General features: G+C 40.0%; 1 protein-coding gene across 1 annotated transcript; it reads right to left on the bottom strand.

Annotated features, from left to right (window-relative positions):
* Positions 1-134: 134 nt before the first annotated feature.
* On the bottom strand, positions 135-16,861 carry LOC109405747 (regulator of nonsense transcripts 1 homolog). The gene is made up of 5 exons (XM_019678815.3): positions 16,739-16,861; positions 16,553-16,621; positions 16,294-16,485; positions 4,225-4,628; positions 135-4,039 (listed from the first exon to the last, which is right to left on the bottom strand). The coding sequence occupies exons 3-5, from the start codon at positions 16,480-16,482 to the stop codon at positions 1,264-1,266; spliced, it is 3,369 nt and encodes a 1,122-aa protein (XP_019534360.2). The 5' UTR covers positions 16,483-16,485; positions 16,553-16,621; positions 16,739-16,861; the 3' UTR covers positions 135-1,263.
* Between the last annotated feature and the right edge of the window lie 3,513 nt (positions 16,862-20,374).

Raw genomic sequence — 20,374 nt, 5'->3', positions numbered from 1 at the left:
CTCAAAACAGTTTTCTCTAGGATTTTCCGCTCGAGGATCTGTCATGTGTCATCAAGTTCTATACACTGAGTAATCAGCTCAACAATTGATTTTACCAAATCGAAGGAATTTCGAATTAATGAGTCCCGACTAGATTGCCGAACGAAACTATTTATTTGGAAAAGGTAGTACCTGACAGTATATATGTTGCATCCTTTCAGTTGTATGTAAATTTGTAAATAATAACCGGTCTATTTATTTTTGAACTCTATCTAAACATAAACATTGCTTCAATAATAGAATAGATCAAACAGATGATTTTAATTTCGGCTTCTAAGAACAGATACATTCCTTCTCCAAGCAATTTCTATGATTTAGTGATCTATTAGTTGACTTCAAATCGTTACTCTCGGTTTGCGTAAAAGAAAATGCTCACCAAACTAGCTCTTGTAATTGTTGTAGTAGTAGTAGTCATATAAAAATATAACAATTCGCCAAAACGAAATAAAACTATTGCTCGTTGCACTGGATACGACAGGCTGTTCTTTGTCTTTCAAGAAAAAAACGGTGACACGTCTAAAAAGCTCTTTGCCAGTGAACAAACAGAAAAGTACAACCGAAAAAGAATAAAAAATAATCTGTTGAAGAAACTCAAGGATACAGAACTGATGATGATGGTTGGTTTCGCGATTCAATAGAATAGGAATTTTACATTCTTCGAAGAGCTTGACTCATTCATCGCAGGAACATCTCCCAAACCTATTCAGCCGCTTTTCATCGGTGCCTCCCTCTCCAACAGGGATCAGGAACTCACATTCCAGTCGGTGCACGCTGTGAATGCATCGATAGCATTCAATTTTTCGTTGTTCCGTTGCAGGAGTTGAGTTTCACTGTGTGCTGCCGATGTTGCTGCTGCTGTTGATGGTTCCAGGGAAACTATTCCAGTGAGTGGTTGCTGCTTGTTGCATGAGAGTCGCTCTTCGGTTTTCCAGATTCCTCCTCGCCCGATTCTTCCGATCCGACAAGACGACGACGGGAGGCGACGATGACGATGGCCAGGGAGGTTTCCTTCCCCCTCCTAAAGCCGTGTGTTCCGTACGTAATAGGTCTCACCTCTTACCTTGCTGCTTGCTTTTTATTCATTACTCGGTATAACTGCGAATTGGTGACTTGGCGTAGACGTAGATTTTGCTGATTGGCTGTTTCTGCTGCTGCTCTTGTTGCTTCCTTCAGAATTCCCCTGTGCGGACAATACGCCATTCTGGTTCATCTCTGGTCCTTCTATCAATACGGCTGCGAGAACTGATTTGGCGGTAGGTCGAATGCCAAACGCTCTACAGCCGATTGGCTGGGTCCAAATGTGGACTCCTGCGACAACAGTCCATCCACTTGGGACTGGTATTCGGCCATGTAATCCTGCGAGAAGTCCGGTTGTTGCGAGAGACTAAATCCAGGCTGGGACATGTTTTGGGACATTCCCTGGGTCAGTGAACCCGTTCCAATCGCTCCAGAAGTGTTGATCTGATTGGATGGTGGTCCAATGGGGCGCGGTTTGGGTTTGCTTCCGATGACACCAGGTTTGATGCGACGAGCTTGCTTAGCTGCCTGAACTGCTTGTTGCTGCTGGAAGTAGCGGGGTTGAACATTTGGCATATTCATGAACATTCCAACCGGAATGGGCATATTATTCATGGCTGCTTGGACACGATCCGGTGAGATGTAACTGATGGGATCATGAGTTCTGGAAAACACATCCAGAGGTTGATTGCGGGGTCCATTCATCATGCTTCCGATTGGACCTGGATTACCGAAAGTGCTACTGGAAAAGCCAGAACCATGGCCGCGTTCGAAATAGCCAGCTTCCTTAGCATCGTACATAACGTTGTTCATAAAGTGCGATCCAGGATTTAAAGTGTTGACAATCTTTTTTGGTTTCGTAAACTGAATCATCGACTCCTTTAGATTATTCAAAGATCCTTCTACCAACACTTTCTTGTCTTTGTAGAAATTCAAAAGATGGTTCCACAATTGCTGCTTGGATAATACCTTTGGGTTTCCTACGATGATAATCCCATATTTGGCACGAGTCAGAGCCACATTAAGACGTCTCGGATCATTCAGGAAACCGATTCCTTGATGTTCATTGGAACGGACACAGGACATGATTATGATATCCTTTTCTCGACCTTGGAATGCGTCTACGCTAGCAATTTCAATCTCCTGGTATAGCTTGGAGTGTAAAGATCCCTGATACTGCATATACTGCACCAAGTACGCTCGCTGTCCCTCGTACGGTGTTATGATACCAATCTGATCCGGTTTTACTCCAGCCTTTAAAAAGCGGGTCGTTATTTTCTCCACGTTCGATGCTTCGGTACGATTCAGATACGACGTGCCGGATCCTGCAATTTCTTCTTGTCCTTGGGTCACCAGGAAGAACATCGGCGTATCCGGTGAAGGCCAAGGGAAGTCTACCTTCAGCTTACGTTCGTCGGCGCAAACTCCATTCTGTAGACTACCTTCGTAGAAGAAATTAGAAGGAAACTGTGACAACTCCGGATGCATACGGTATTGTACTTCCAAGCGGAACGGGCGGATTCCCAGCACAACCAATCTTTCGAACAGACTTTGGGACAGCCCGGCCTTGGCCGCTTTCTTGCACATGACGACGGGACCAAGCTGGCAGTGATCTCCGACCAAAATCAGCTGCTTGGCTCCAAGAACTACCGGGACCATACATTCCGGTTCGGTAGATTGCATCGATTCATCGATCAGAATGGAACTAAATTTGATGCGCTGCAGTCGAGGATCACCAGCTCCAACACATGTACAGCAGATAACGTCTGCCGCCTCCAGAAGCTCACGCTCGGCCTGTTTCTTCAAAGTGCGATAGCGTTTTTCATCGGACGAACTCAATTCTCCAGTCTCATCTTTCAGTTGCTGCAACTTTTTCAAGTCACTATTCTGTTCCATATTGCGAATCTGGTTGTGCAAGGCCAAGAAGCTGACAGGTGATTCGATAGCTTCTCGAGACTTTGCGCAGACTCGAACGACTTTCAAGCTGGTGCGATGGATTTTCTCCGTCAATTGGTCCACGGCCGTGTTGCTTGGGGCACACACCAAAACCGGACCGCCATTCAAGCGCACCAATTGGTACACAATCGTAGCGGAAGTGACCGTTTTTCCGGTGCCAGGAGGTCCTTGGATCAAGCTCAACGGACGTTGAAGGGCATGCTTTACCGCGTATACCTGGGAACGATTCAAATCCGGCAGATTCGGAGCGCTGAAGTGCTTCGGAAGATTATTAATCCGGAACGTGACATCATCGGATCCATCTGGTCTACCGTGGCCCAGCAGTCTCGAATAGATGTAGTTGGAGACGCTATTGTCATCCACAGCGAATTTGCGCAACGCCATTTGCATTCGATCAAACGATGTACCCTTCCAGATAAAATCAACCGCAAAGTTGGATGTACACTCAATCGGAGCCTGGTGATTGTGCTTCAGCTCCAAACCGACATCTTCGCCGTAGTTATCCGGTACTTTGATGACATGACCAACGCAGCTCCAAGGCTTATGCAACTCCCCCGTATATCGCAAACGAAGCTCATCACCATGCATCAACTTCATATCGCCATCGTTTTTAGCTAGTGTAAAATAAGCAATCGTCTTCCGGTTCAATCCGGTGTCCCAACGCATTTCTATATTTTCCTGCGTTTGGCTCTCCTTCAGGCGCTTATCATAATCCGCTTCCAGCTTTACCAGTGGTCCGAAAATGTTTTGATACTGGTACCCATCGACATACCGGAACAGAACTTGTGCCGGTTCCTTGTCGATTCCTGGCTTTTCCAAGTCCTGGAACGTTGCATCGACATTCTCCTTCCATAGTTCTTCCAGCTTGTTGATCTGGGCAGCCGATACCTGTCTGGCACGAAGCTGCTCCTGCTCGGTGGGAACCTTAACCAACCAGAACAAGAAACACCGATCGGCAATCAACGGCTTCCACTGCTCCTGGTCCCAGTTCATGTCCTTGATGGAATTCTGGGCAGCACAAGGTTGTCTGAAATTAACGGGAAGATACAAAAAAATGGTTTGTAAACTGGTCACTCTAGGCAATAGCGTGGAATCACTTATATTAATTCACATAACATTCTTTTTACACTCTGCGCCTTTCATTCATCACTGACTTCATATTTTTTGAGCTCTATGCAACCACATTTCGGATAACATTATTGGGGTACTCACCTGCACAGCAGCACTACAACCGAATCCGCCTTGGCCGGAATGAAGCCCAGCACAAACACGTTGCGCACACCGCACGAGTAACACTCGAGCACCGTTTCTCCGAGGGGACCATCGCCATGCAGCGTCACTTCGCGATGCTTTGCCCTCACCAGGTGGTTCACGATATGCGAGCCCGAAGTGCTGCCGCGCCCGTTGCAGAACCACTTCTTGCAGATGTTGCACATGACGACCGTGCTCGGCTCATGGATACCGCAGTAGCGGCAAGCATGCGGTGGCAACTCCTGACTTTGAGCCACCGGGTCATCTGCATCATCCTCCTCGAACTGCAACTCACCGATGGCCGATGTTATGCCGGCCACTTTCAGCTTGTCCGAACCGCCCAAACGACGGCCAAACCCGTTGAGCTGTCGATGATAAAGGGATAAACCCATTAATTCAGGTTGACAGTGACAACTTGTCCCTGAACTTGAAGAATGCCTTGCACGCCTCAAGCATTTGCAGGATTTGAAAGCCAAGAGGAGAACTAGACCGAATCCGAGGAACAACTCAGTGAAAGTTCTAATGGTGTCTATGCCTGTCCTTATTCAGCCTGGTGACCTGAACCATCTCACTGTTAACCCTTTCCTTCCCATGACTTTGAACGACTATTTCTACGCCAAAAAAGCATTTCTGAAAAACGCCTTGAACAAAAATAACTGCAAACTGACCAAATTTTCGAAATCAACGATTTTTTCAATAGTTTTTTGATTGTTTATCAATAGTTCCACTATTGAAACAAGTAGTTAGCAATTAGGTTTACCTAAAGAGATTTTTTCTATTTTTTTTTCTTTTTGAAAGGCTACTAGCCGTTCGCTGAATAATGCTGAAACCTTTAAACTAGGCCTTTGTTAGGAAACAAAATAATCTTTTTGAAGCAGTTCACCAGACGTGCACAGATGGGGTGTCATCCAAGAAACCACTATAGCAAACTGACCTGGACTGTTACTACGATACATACATAGATACGGTTACGATAGAAAGTATGAAAATTTGTTTTGTAGTAAGGTCTGTATATTCTATGGCTGCCCAAGCAGGAACGAATAACTAACACATAACTGCAGCATACCAAAGTCAGGTATCATACCAAGACAAGGTATTGGTCGGTTACCCTGGTATTGAAAATAACTTACTTTGGTATTATGCAGGTATTGATAAAATACCTCAACGATTTATTGGTTTGATGTTGAGTACTGCTTGAGGTATTATTCAGTTATGGAAAAACCGCTATGTTCGATCTCGCCCCGTTGTCGGCGTCATCACTGGCTGATGCGAGGTAGTCCAAGTGCGTGCAGTATTTGGGACATTCTGTGTGTTGCCTATAAAAGGCAACCGAGCGAAATGTTCTAGGTATAAGTTTCTCGTTTCCCCATCGAGCAGACACGCCGTCTGCCTCGATGGCAAATAAATAGTTTGAATTCGTTTGTTCTTCGTCGCCGCCTGGAGCCCCCCCCCCCCTCCTCTAATACTCCACACAACGTAGTCCTAGCCCTGGACGAAACACGCTATTTGTATAGAAAAATCGTCGATTATTATTTAGTTATTGCAATACCTGATTTCATTATTCACTAGTTATGCATAGAATACACTCCAGTTATTTTTTGAGATATTATACCTCTTATGCAGGGCTAATTAATAACTCATTCAGGTTGTAGGTATTGGGTTTTCCACACCTGAGTATGTTATTCTTCAGCTGTTTTCTCCTGCTCGGGTGCCCAGAATGGATGAACTGTGCGATGACCCACAGAAAGCGTTTGCAGATACAGCAAAATAAGTTGTTCAAAATGATTTTCAACCTTAACCCTTGGTATCCCACTGACGAGCTTCACGACATTACAGATGAGTTTGTCTGTTGTCAACCGTATTGGTGGAAAGTTCCTGCTTAGCTGCCAACTGTCCGTCAATCCGCTGATCGAAGGCATATTAGCCATCTAAACAAACTACTGTGATACTTTAATTACTTCATTTACTTGTTTTTTTTAATTTTTCCAAGATTATGCCTAAAGTCTAAAAAAATGTATTTATGTTACTTAATAGTCGTTGTTAATCTCGTAGTTGTAAATCAATCTTGTGTATCTCTACTATGTGTTTAATGTATGAAAGAATTGCGTAATTGTGTAGTAAGGTCTGTGTAGTCAGTTAGACTCTCATCAATTTATCAGTTATTTGCCGTAGATTCCAAACTTAGGTAGTGTTACTGTTAAGGGCCCATATAGCCGAGGCGGTAAACGCACGGGTATTCGACATGACCATGCTGAGGGTGACGGGTTCGATTCCCGGTCGGTCCAGGATCTTTTCATAAAGGAAATTTCCTTGACTTCCTTGGGCATAGAGTATCTTCGTGCCTGCCACACGATATACACATGCAAAATGGTCATTGGCAGAGGAAGCTCTCAGTTAATAACTGTGGAAGTGCTCATAGAACACTACGCTGAGAAGCAGGCTTTGTCCCAGTGAGGACGTTACGCCAAGAAGAGGAGAGAGAGAGAGAGAGGAGAGGAGTAGTGTTACTGTCTTGTCAAACGAAAGATGTAATTTCCGCTCTATTGTGTTATGTCATTTATTGTTGAAAAAAAAGCAGTAGTTTTGTACAAAATGTTCAGATATATTGACCACTACAGTAGTTTCAAAACTGATGAACACGGTGTTCAATAAGTTTGGATACACCATACAGCTTGAATTTACTTCACATCTGTAATTCAGATTTTCAAAGTAAATGTATTTTTTAAAAGGTCATATACCACTGATCAAATACAGCATATGGTTTTGAACAACGTCTTTTTTCACTTTTTTATAAGCCTCAGATGTATGTAAGGTTTGTTAGCTCCGGTACGCTAGAAAAATTTTCGAAAAGTTGCTAATGCTACAACAGTCTAAAACGTTGAATTTTGAGTTTACATCTCACTATACTATATTATACTAACTATAATAATAGGCAAGAGCTTTACACTACTATTTCAGTGATGATACAGTGTATTAAACAATTGTCCCTACAGCAATTTTATGGTCAAAATAATTTTTCATTCAAATGTTCATAACTTTTTTAACGGCAATCAAAATTTTTAAAACATTATATCTCAGTTTTTACTCGATGAAACTTTTTCATTTTTTTTGTGTTTTACAGCTGATACCTAAGGTTTTCATATGCAGCTACTTTTGAGGTTTTATAGGGGTAGTCGGGGTAATTTGGCCAATGGGACAATTTGAGCACCACTGGAAAATCACCTAAAATCTAGTAATTTTTGAAAATCCACCTAGGAACTCCAATACTGGCCTGATATTGAAGCGATTGAAACATTAGAAAGAAGTAATTTAGTCTCATAGTAAATTAGAAAAATAAAATTTAAAATTGTTGGCCAAATTACCCCGACGAGGGCTGAACAAAAACATCTCATAAGACTTCTCTTGTTTAAATATCTTTCAAATTAGTTTGTTTTCTGTACACTTCAAGCTGATACTATATGATTCAACATCAAGCGAAGCATATTAAGTTTGTATTGCATTAGGCGATATAAATTCTTTATTGAAAATAGGGTGCTCATATTACCCCGACGGTTCAAAATCGACTCAAAAACAACACTTTTTTCAAAAATCATTTTTTGGCCTTTGAACACGATTAGACTATGATATTTTTATGCAACTAGTATACTAAACTACATATGCTCTTCATATGTAGTTTAGTAGGTCTTGTATAAAAATATTACATTAAGGGTCGATTTCTTCACCTCGGCTTAACCGGTAAGCCAGGCTTACCCATATAGTTAAACCTGGCTTAAGCGTTAAGCCAGGTTTAACTGTATGGGTAAGCCTGGCTTACCGGTTAAGCCGAGGTGAAGAAATCGGCCGTAAGAGAGTTTAAAAACGTTGAAAACACTTGGCACTTTTATTGATCAAAATATGATATATTTCCAAATGACAGATTTTTCATATTTTTTGTAGTGAATATAAAACCTCAAACGTAGCTGCAAATAAAAGCCTTAGGTATAAGCTGTATCACAAAAAATGGGAAAAGTTTCATCGAGTACATATTGAGATAAATGTTTTAAAAATGTGTTTAAAAATATTATAAGTTTTACTAAAAGTTTTATAACTTTCAGAAAATTTATTCCATCTCGCTCAAAATTTTACCAATGGAGCTTCAATATATGATTTTTGATTGATTAAAATTTCAGCGTATTTGATTGACGTATATAAAAAATATGATCATTTGAATGAAAAATTATTTTGATCAAAAAATTGCTGTACGGACAATTGTTTGATACACTGTATAATAATAAATTTGTATAATAAACTTGTGCTTGTTTCTATGAAAAAAGCATAAATATATTAGACAAAGTTTGCCACAATTGGATTATAATCAAGTTTTGGAAAAGATAATTATGGGTTGAACTGAGATATGACGCAGCCTTGCTTTTTTACACAACAAAATGCATTTGAACGGGCACAGGGAAAATTTTTGCAATTATAAAGATCAAGATACATATAATGACTCCGTACTTAACCCAATCTAAATCTCATAGATTATTTCGTATGGTCATAGTTGCTACCACTAATGCTAAGGACAATAACATAGTTTGATTCAACTTAACACCATTATTGAATGAAAACTAGTCGAAATACCAATGAAATACTAGCGTGCCGGCCGAAAGGAACTTGAGACACATTTGCAGTTATTACAAAAGGATAAAGGACAATTTATTTCAAAACCTATACTGTATTTGATCAGTGTTATCTCTTAAAATTAATTATTAACCCTTTATAAGGCCGAGAGAACCAGGCACGGAATCCACTTGTTCTTCATTGGAATATAAAGTACATGTGGTGTAATGAACAAAAACGTTTTTATTTTCAAAAAATTCGATGGTCGATTTTGTATGAAAAAAAATGGTCTCAATTTTAACTTTTTGTCAACAAAGTTTGAAATGTTATTTTGTGATGCGTTTATCAATTATGCTGATTTTTTAATAGGTTGTTGCCCTAATATTCATGAGTTACATGTGTGTATTTGAACTCGATTGGTCAACTATTTTCGACGATATGGCAATTTTAGTACATGCCCATTTATTAGGGAACGTCCATAAATTACGTCACGCAAAAATTGCCTATTTTCAACCCCCCCCCTCCCCCCTATGTCACACTTTTTGTATGAGACCTCTGTAAGGGTCGTCACACTTTTCTGACCCCCCCCCCCCCCCTCACCCTAAAAGCGTGACGTAATTTATGGACGTTCCATTATAGTACATTTTTTCAAAAGGCTGAGTTTCTAAAAGTAATGAAGCAATCAAGTTGAAATGTTGTCCACAAGTAAAAGGAACTTAGGCCTCTCATTCCTCATCATTCGATTTCCAATTCGCTCACCACAGCAGAAATTCGAGCTTATAAACCTTTATGCACTCAAAAATGGCAGTTTTTTTTAGAGACATTTTGTTCTAAAAAAGCCCATTCATATTTGTGATGGCTCAAAAAAATCACGAGTGTTCACAAAGGCCTAATGTGCCCATCAGTTAAAACAGAAGTTGTAAAACATTTCTAAACGAACAGAAAAAAATATGTGTATAAGGTGGCAATATAGTTGCCACTGCCTTATAAAGGGTTAAACACTTATGTACTTGCTGTGAAGATACTATTGTGCTACTTCTATCCTAACCAAATATTCATGCCAACTAAGCTAAACAGTAAACTAAATTGGATTATTTCTTTTTTTTTTTTTTTTTCATAGTGATTACGGCGGTAGCACACTGTGCTTATGTTCTAACACCGCACCCTTTCCCTACGTTTGCTTCTATGAGCCTCTATTTTTGTTTCAACACACAGAAGTACGTAGGCATATCGTGGCCCAAGTCGACACTGTTTTGGCCTGCGTTGAACAAAAATAGTTTTAATAAAAGTTTTCCCTTTTTTCTTTTTGTCAATTGTTTTTTTTTTGTAGTATGGTCCATGTATTTAGTTAGGTTCTTGTCAATTTGTCAGTTATTCGAAGTAGATCTCCAATATGTAGTCAATAAGTCAATTAAGTCATTCTGATCTGTTCTATCATAGCAGTTTTAGTCTTTGCTTTATTGAAGTGCAGTTTTATTGGAAATATGCTGAATATCGTTATTAAAAAGAGACGTCTGGAACTGTGTCCTGCTAGTTGTTCCGTCATGCACATACGTCATGTCTTAATAATGCCTAGGAGATTAACGAAAACACGTGTGTTCGGTCAGATGTCCATTGCGTAGAAAGTCAAGGAAAATAGGTTTCTTTATTGTCAGTTGTTATGTAAGCCTCGCTTGAAGCACTTCCCGTGAGAACCCTGTCATCTGTACACCAACTAATCCGTATCTTCGTACACAGCTAAATACTATACTGCCAACCGGCGAAAAGCCTATGGGTAAATATTTAAAAAAATGAATAATTATGCTGTCTAGCGCGTTGTTTTCTATCGGCCACTATTTTAGTCTAGTTCCCAACTGCAAGCTTTTTTCGAATCTTATCGTCAATTGTCTCTTCTAGATTCCCCACGGAATTGATGAGTAGTGAGTTCAATGCAGAGATCCCCCCCCCTCACACTCCCAAATTGTGGTAGGCCCCCGCTAAACTTGCAAACCAGACCCACCCCCAGCCAAAAGCTCTAGCAGATGTGGATAAACCGGTGCTCAACGTGCTCTCCCATCGTGGCAACATCAAATATGTGGACTGTACAACAATAGTAGTTAATGAAATGAATACTAAGAATTTAGGCCGACACTCGAAGTGACGAACTTTACAGTGCTAGTTGAGTAAATACACGAAAGATGGGTAACAACAAATGTGCACAAACAGATGCATAACAATATGCATGTAAAAAAAGGCCGCAACTATCCATGGTGAATTTAAAATAATGACAGCGTAAATATAATGGAACAGACTCACCGAATTTAGCTCCAAAATGCCCCCTAGACGATGGTATTGTTCACTCTTTGTAGCCACGCGTTGTAGAAAATGAACCTGAAATGACAAGAAGACAGTGGGCCGCCAAACTCCACAAATTGGCGGCCCGGAAATTTTAGTATTCTGTTTATAACATTGTTGAGCATCATAGAGAGCATAATTTATATTCAGTTTTAAATATACAGTTGACTCTCTACATCTCGATATTGAAGGGACCATCGAGATAGGGAGAGATCGAATTGTAGAACCAATTTGTAATGCACACTAGATTGAAAAAGCTTCGGTTACTAGGAAAAACCAGAATATTTTGCTCCTAAAAAACTTGGTCTAGCAGCCTGTGAAAATGGACATATCGACATACGGAGAGTAAATCTAGAACAAAAACGAGCTAGATCGCATCGAGATAGGGAGATATCGAGATAAAGAGAGATCGACATATAGAGAGTTAAAATGTATGCAGATTGAAGGGACCGACCAAATCATCGAGATAGGGAGAGGTATCGAGATGTAGAACATCGACATGTGGAGAGTCGACTGTAGTTTCTTGTTACTATGCTAAGAAATAGAGAGATTCAAAAGTTTTTTTCTACCTGCACCAGTGAACTTCTTGAGTGAACAGCATTCAACATCTAAAATTTAGTTTCTAAATTGTTCATTCACTAATGCGATTTTCTTATCACTCTGCCCTGTCTTAATTAGAAGATATAAGTAATGCAGAGACATCCCACATGCACTCTTGCATTACATAATAAGGTTGGACCCTGCTGCAATCAATGTCGTTATGCTATCCACTCCTGAGTTTATAGTTGCTATAAAAATAATTTCGAAGAAGTGAAAAAGAATAGTACGAATCAACTTGTTAATAAAATGCTGCTACTATTACTATTACTACTACTCTTACTACTACTACTAACTACTACTACTAATACTACTATCAAAAGTGCAATGAGTGATCGTTGGCTTCCCAGTCTTGTTAGTAGTTAGAGGGTTAGTATAGACTGGTAATAAGCCCTGTCGGTCCCCCCAGCACTGCGCGTAATCAACTGTTGTTAGATCATGCGACAGCGATTAAGCGTATGCTGGAGGCATGACAAATCAAGCGTTTAAATTAAAGTCAATAAAGCAATGGTATGATTATTCAGATTCTATTTTAGTTTAATTTTGTAAAGAAATGCTTTAATTCAAAACCTAATTACTTTCAAATACTATTCCATTTACTATTTCACTAATTTTCGTTACTATATTTAATTTAGCTAATCTATAATTATAAAAGACTAAAATTGAAATTATTTAAACACATTTTCACTATATGACGACGCTTGATAAGCCATCGTCAAACCCATCACTCTTGGACAGGGAACTAAATTGGATTATTTCTAAACTAAAAACAATAAAATTATTAGAATTCGACAAACGACACCAGTGTTTGGACGAAAAAGTGATCAGTGAACCACTCGGCAGTTTTTCTTCCCTTCTGTTGGTTCTGTTTCAATTACCAAGCGGTGTATGTTCTCTCGTCGAGTCGCATGGTTCACGAAGGAACACAAAGAGGATACTCCGATATAAACAAGCTGCGGCGATGAGCGGGCATCGCTAAGTGTAACACTTACCGATGATCGCTCATCGTTGGCTTGGGGCAACTGTGAATAATCGTTATTTTCATCAGTATTTAATGCGTTTTCGCTTTAAAAACGTGAAATACTATTTAATTTAACTGTATTCATGACGTTGCAGGTTGTGTAGTCACAATAAAAAAAGAATTATGGCAATAAAATATTCTTACCGAATGCATCGCTTTCATTAGCGTCATCGAGCATCTTCTCTCTTGATTGCGCTCTCGTATCGAACCGGGCAAGAGAATGAACAGCATTTCGGGGAGCGTTCCCGATCATGTTGGTTCATGAAATGTTACATTCGCGAATGTATCACTTGCTGAGCATGGACCATTCAGTGGTTCGCGATAAAAATCCACACACTGAACGACACCATTGAAAACAGGTGAACTTATTAAAAGAACTAAACGTAAGTCTAAAATTGATTATCCTATTTCCATATATGTACACTGAAGTTTTTTTACGCGGTTATTTAAAAAAAAAAAAAACGTCGCAAAAAAAATCCCCGGTATTTCAAAACCCGTCGTAAAAAACCGAGTTTTATTTCAAAAACACGCGCAAAATACTCAGGATCACATCTAACGTGACTTGACTTTTTTTACGACGTTTTTTGAAAAAACGCGGTTTTTGAAATAACGCGGTTTTTTACGTTTTTTAAAATAACGCGGTTTTTTACGCGGTTACATTACCGTCGTAAAAAAAAAAAACTTCAGTGTATTGACCAATCCAAATTCCTGTGTGGTAGTGGTTTGTGTTCAGATTTCCCGTGTTAATCTATCTGTAAGAACTTTGTAAACATCTTTTGTTCTCACGTATATGGATAGGCTTGCATTAGGTTTCGTGAGACATTTTTTGGACAACTCAATACAAATATGAATCTTGTTAAAATATGTATAGCTCTAAATTTGTTTACCTTCTTTTTGTATCCGCAACTATTTTTCATTAGAGAATTATAATTTACCGCTGAATTACGCTAAGTTCTCGTGTTTATTTTGCGGAGATTATAATCTCGGAAAACATCCCCAATCCAATGGCCGACCACCAACACTCATTCCAACCATAGGAAGTAGAGGGTTAAGCAGCATCACGAAACAGAATCTTTCGTCGTCCAGGGAAACCGTCATTAAGCAACTTGTTCACTCCTGTGGAGTTCATGGTTCATAGCTATCCCGTTCCTAACGCTGCCCTAATAAAACCAGTGAAATCAATCGACCACACGTTAAAAAATAGAAATCTCCCGGGCAGGATGAAATTTGGAACACGTGTCTTAAGCAACTGATTGGTCATTTTGACTAAAGTCTTCAACGCGTGCCATAACCAAACCAGATATCAAGTAAAAGGTAATCATCTGAAGATGGTAGAAGTTATTCCAGCGGAGCAGTTCGGTTCGAAAAAAAAACTACACTCAACGGTGCACCAACTTGCTTGCATCACACTAAAGGTAAAACACGGATTTTTAACGGGCAAATCGGGTGGTATGTTTTTTTTCTCGACGTATAAAAAGCTGACGACTCTGTGTGGCAAGACACCGTCGTATACAAACTCTTCCGCTCGAATTTGCAGCAAAACCTGATGAAGACTGCGCAATCATTCCTTTCAAATCGAACTTTCATGGTTGCTGTGAATGGTGCGAACTCCAGCGCTTACAACATGCCCTTTGATGTGCCCCAAAAATCAATCCTGAGTCCAATTCTTCTCTAACGCCCTCACTTCTGACGTACGCTACGCTATTTTTGCGGATGATACTGCTGTCGTGGCATCAGACAAAAATACGTTAATAGTCGTTATTCACTTCCAAGTGGCGATGAACAACCTCCAACAGAAGTAGCGTATCAAACTGATTACACTGCGAAACAAAAATTAACTATTGGTCTGTCTCAAGAGCAAACTTATGTGTTTCAGACAGATTTTGGGCCGCTGAATCCGAATCCGGGTTCAGTGCTGTTGACGTGTTGAGCTGTTGTGTCACCGAATTCATTCCCGCCGAATATATCCGTGATTTTCTCAAGTATAGTGGCGAAACAATTGCTGGAATCGCGTTCCGTTTGTGAGGTAGCTCCTATTCCGACTAATTCCCAATAAATAATTTCGCAATCTGCAATCTACCGTCTGCAAGATTGACTGAGAAAAGTTCTACAATTGGCGAAGAATTGGTTCTGTGCAAAAAGTGTTCAGTTGTCATATACACTGAACTTGGACTAGTGTGTGCTGGACCGTGTGCAAAAGCCTATCATTTATCATGTGCTTGTGTTAGAAAGGAGGATCTTCGGGCGCAATCACGAGGTTTCATGTGGATGTGTGGCGACTGCTCGCACGCATTTATTGAATGGAAGCAGTCTTATAATAAATCCGAAACGCCGAATGATACAACTCTTCACACCGAGATAGCCGAGTTGAAATCTCAAGTATCTCTCATCGCGGACACCCTACAGCGTTTTATCCCGAACGAATCGTTTTCGCCGAATATGTCTGTGCATCATTCCATTCCTGTTGTTCCTGCTTCAATAAAACGTAAACCAACTGATGACAATGCCAATGCTACTGACCATGACCAGCCTGAGTTAAATGAGTGTTTGTATGCCGAATCAAACGATCATTCTTTTTCGTTGCTGTTATCGAATATCGACAATGCCACCACCGAAAGCGATATCGAAAGGTTGGTGTGTCGATGTCTAGGCGCATCAACCGGAGACTGTATAAGAATTGTAAAACTAGTATCGAGTCGAACGGACTGCAGGCTTTTGGACTACATTTCTTTTCAAGTTGTCCTGAAATGGGAATATAAAGATCCTGCCCTGCGCGTGTCAACATGGCCTGATGGAATCAAATTTAGAGAGTTTCGTCATCGGCAGAGAAACGTTTGGAAACCGTGAATGATTTGTGTCATGTGATGTTGTACTTATATGTTGATTTAATTTGGTTTTTGAATGTAATATTGAATTTGTTTGAATGTTGTAAATACCGATTATAATGCTGTGTTTTTTAGAATTAAGTATTAACTAGATATAAGGTAATTCAGTCTGTACAACTTCATTGTTGAAGACGTTGGAAGAAATAAATAAATAAATAAATATTTAAACCAGCACGTCACAATTTTGAACTATACTGCCATGAATCGCATACTTGTCCCATTTGCATAGGAAATCCAGCAAAGATGGGACTGATATGCGATTCACGGCAGTATACCGCTATTTATAGGGTAAAATTTTGGGCTTTTTTGCGACTACTTCTATTTAAATTTTGAATGACTATCTGGCTTTGTCCATCAGAAGCCTTTGTAACGTTGAATTTCGCAACTACACCATTGTAGTAATCTGATGAAACTATCGTTAAATGAAGCGATATTTTCATCTGAACACGCTTTACGGTAAGCGTCTGTGTAAAGAAGGCAGCTATCAGGATATAACCGTGGAAGTCAACACAGAATATGTACTCAGTTGAGTAGGTAACAAGCCCAGTTAGGACGCTCCCAACAGATAGCAACTATTTACACCAAAATGAACCTCACCTGACTAGCAGCTCCGGCACCCAAGTGATCGAACTGCGAGGCCAACGTTTGGCTCTGCGACGGAATCGTAAAGTCGCGAAAATCATAGTCCGTTCCCTGGGTATCCGCTCCGATTAGATCGTTCTCCTCGGTGTCCAGGAACGTCAACGTTTGGGAATTGACCACCCCATCGTACGTGTCCACACTCATCGCCTTCAAAAAATGATTTTAGTTTATATTTATTGCGCTCTAATCGTACGTCGCCGTCCGTCTTCTTCACCTTGATTTTTTGCTTCTTTTGTTCACTTTTTTTTTTTTTGCTCAAGCACAGCTCACGTCAGTTCTGGCCCTGGAATGGAAACGAGAAAATCGTACTTTAGACGAAGCAATTTTCAAGAATTCCACTTTTATTAACTTCACTAGTAGGAAAAGTTTGCAACGACGATAAATATAAGCCACAACTTACCAAAAAATGGGTATTTTTCGCGAAAAATGAGCTCTCTATTTTTTTCGCAGCAGCACATTTGAAAAGAAAAACGCGATGATGTTTCTTTTGTCAAACGTCACGTCGTCGTTTTGCCATCCTTTTCTCGTGCAAGAGAAAAAAACCAACTTGATTTTGGCACACCGATGGTCACCCTATAACCGATTTGACATCTGTCAAGATTGAAATATTTCCAAACGTGATTCACTTGCTCATCATTGATTCGTGCACGGAGAAAGCATATAAAAAATACACGGAACCCAAATATGAAATAATTTCATATTTTTTACCATGTTCGAACCCACACGCTAAGCTCAGTTTACCTTTTTTCCAAAAAGTGCACAACCGCAAATATGCGTAAATGATACTCAAATATAGGTAAACAAGACTCAAATATGGGTAGTGTGTACCTAAATATGAGTAATTGTAACCCAAATATGGGTAAATATTACCCATAAATGCGAATGTGCACTTTTCCAAAATATGAGTTTTATTTACTCATATTTGCGTAAAGTTTACGCATATTTGAGTAAAATTTACCCATATTTTAGAAAAATAGGTAAACTGACCTTAGCGTGCATACCATCAGGGTGGGTCGAACTGCAGCGGACTGTACACGCTTAGATCAGTTTACCTTTTTTTTTCCAAAAAGTGCACAACCGCAAATATGCGTAAATGATACTCAAATATAGGTTAACAAAACTTAAATATGGGTAATGTGGACACAAATATGAGTAATTGTAACCCAAATATGGGTTAATATTACCTATAAATGAGGTTGTGCACTTTTTCAAAATATGAGTTTTATTTACCCATATTTGCGTAAAGTTTACGCAAATTTGAATAAAAATTACCCATATTTTAGAAAAATAGGTAAACTGATCTTAGCGTGTATGTATCACTTTAGTTTTTGGGGGGAACACTCGCGAGAAGCGCAAGGACTGGCAAGGGCCAATCCTCTGGGAATCGGAGGTCGAAAAATGGCGGACACAACCTGGTTTGGCAAGGGCCAACAGGGGAAGCATCACTTCACGGGAGGGAACTTGGCAAGGGCCAATTCTTCGGTGGAAAAAAGGTGATCAGGGCACTGACGACTACATCACAGACAAACAGACGTAACACTTGTGAAATTTCCATCGACCACGCATTTAACGATCACTTTAAATTTTCATTGCTGTGACTGTCACAACCAGAGGCGTGCGCATCGTTTTTCTATGCGTTTGACATTTCACACTACCGCCTTCTGTTGACAATATTGCACAACACAGTGATTCGTGCAACTTTTCCACCAGGTGATGATAGTGTGAACTGAGCGATGGATTTCCATGAAAATCGTTCAAGGTGTTACGTTTGTTTGTCTGTGACTACATTCTTAGCACTACATTTATTTTACTCTTCTTTGTCTCTATTACAAATTCTTCTTTTTCTCTTTTAAGTTGTTTTGACGCAAAGGATCATTGAAGCTCACTTTTCTAGCAGTTGCTGCTTCAAAAACAAAGAAATCATCGTATAGGGCACTGCATGAAATTCTCTCTTTCTCTTTCACTCTAACAGAAGTTTTGTAAACAACAAGGCCAAGAAACATCAAAATTCCATACAAAATCAAAACAATGCAATGCCCTATGGTCCACTGCACGAATTTATGCTGGCCTGCTTACTCTCACTGAAAATTTCACGTTTGAGCGGTGTCGGCACTAAAACTACTTGATTTTGTCAGCCAAAATACAATCAGGGCTCACTGTATACAGGTAGGTGATGACCTATCCAAAACTCCACAGGATTGACGTTCCCTTATTCGAATTTCTGAATACACTGCTCTGTAAATAAAATAACAAAAACATTCATTTGCATGCGTTTTTAAATCCTGATTTGATTTTTTTTTTCGTGATTCGATTATCCGGAGTGAAATAAGAATCGATACTACGGATAACCGAGTTCGACCTGTATATTGTCGCGCTTATCTTAGATTCTCAGCAAGCTGCGTTCGAAACGCGCAGCCTCAGATCGCGCCAGACCGCGCACGTATGATTTGTACACGGTGTGTATCTAGGCTAAAACTGTTTTGCAGCCGCCGGGTGGAGCTGTCAGCCGCCGTGTACAAATCAAACGGGCGCAATCTGATGGCGGCTGACTCAGATCAGCAGGATCTGAGTGATTAAGCTAGGAAGCACAATATAAAAAATTTAATATATTGTGCATCCCAGCTTAATCACTCAGATGCAGATGATCTCAACCAGCCGTCGTTTATCGCGAAAAGATTGCGCCCCGTTTGATTTGTATGCGGCGGCTGATTATCCATGACAGCTCCCATCCGGCGGCTGCAAAAACAGTTTTAGCCAAGGTGCACACCGTGTGTAAATCATACGTGCGCGGTCTGGCGCGATCTGATGCTGCGCGTTTCGAACGCAACTTGTTGAGAATCTAAGATAAGCGCGACAATATTGCATCTTTTGCACCGCATTCGACCCCCTGCAAAAATTTTTTGTCCCACCACAATATGATCCACCAGTTTTAGCATACATTGGTTTGTTTCGCTGCTGTTTCGTAGAGTTTTTCAGCGTCGGTTACACTTTTTGGGTGCACGCTAAGGTCAGTTTACCTATTTTTCTAAAATATGGGTAAATTTTACTCAAATATGCGTAAACTTTACGCAAATATGAGTAAATAAAACTCATATTTTGGAAAAGTGCACATTCGCATTTATGGGTAATATTTACCCATATTTGGGTTACAATTACTCATATTTAGGTACACACTACCCATATTTGAGTCTTGTTTACCTATATTTGAGTATCATTTACGCATATTTGCGGTTGTGCACTTTTTGGAAAAAAGGTAAACTGAGCTTAGCGTGTGGTGCATGGAATAATCGGTTTGTTTACTTGCTACTTCCTTTGGTGTTTGACGTGTGAACAAATATTTCAAACGTTTGAACATTTGCACGGTAATCTAAAGAGCAAAGCAAGATGCAATAAATAAAATTAATCAGGCCCCTGTCACGGCCTATATCAATGCATTGGAATCATGGTAGACAGGATGTCCTGGGCGCTAGTAAATAGCGCCCACTGTCAAATGCGAAAACATCAACAATTTTTTGTTTAACGTTTATTTTGATTAGTTGATCAGTTTTTGGAATCATTTTTTCCACCTCTTATGATCACGAAACACTTCAAACTCGCTTTAATATTAATGTACGGTAAGAGGAGCATGCGATTAGTTGAATAAAGCAACCCAACAAACACGCATTGTGAATGTGATTTCGAGCGTGGCTCACAACATCAAACAAAAGCTGCGTTTGTTGATTACACGCTCGTTTCAATTTGCACGAATATGAGTATAAAGCAGTTAGATGTTGGCTACGATAAATTTCATTCATGCCAGGGGCCTGAAATTAATAAATAAAATAAATTATTTATTTTTGAATTATTTTTTTTAACCGTGTATAAGGTGCATTTCCCGGCTTTCCCAGCTTTTTGCAATGATCTTGTTGTTTTTGGCGCCAATTTCTTTCGTTTGAAACATTTGAAAATATAAACAAACAATCTTGCTGTCTTTGTCTTTCCATCAAGCTTCAAGCCTAGCCGATTGATGGATCGGGTCTGAGACGACGCGGTTTTT

This window comes from Aedes albopictus, chromosome 3 (genome assembly GCF_035046485.1).
Source record: "Aedes albopictus strain Foshan chromosome 3, AalbF5, whole genome shotgun sequence".
In the NCBI taxonomy this organism is placed as follows: domain Eukaryota; kingdom Metazoa; phylum Arthropoda; class Insecta; order Diptera; family Culicidae; genus Aedes; species Aedes albopictus.
This window is presented reverse-complemented; position numbering and strand designations above follow the sequence as displayed.

What these genes read in the sequence shown, in the direction of transcription:
- LOC109405747 (XM_019678815.3), bottom strand. Translation starts at nt 16,482, where the DNA reads ATGAGTGTGGACACGTACGATGGGGTGGTCAATTCCCAAACGTTGACG. An exon ending in GTGCCGGAGCTGCTAGTCAG is followed by an intron (nt 4,629 to 16,293) that starts GTGAGGTTCATT and finishes TATCATCGACAG; the next exon opens with CTCAACGGGTTTGGCCGTCG. An exon ending in GTTGTAGTGCTGCTGTGCAG is followed by an intron (nt 4,040 to 4,224) that starts GTGAGTACCCCA and finishes CGTTAATTTCAG; the next exon opens with ACAACCTTGTGCTGCCCAGA.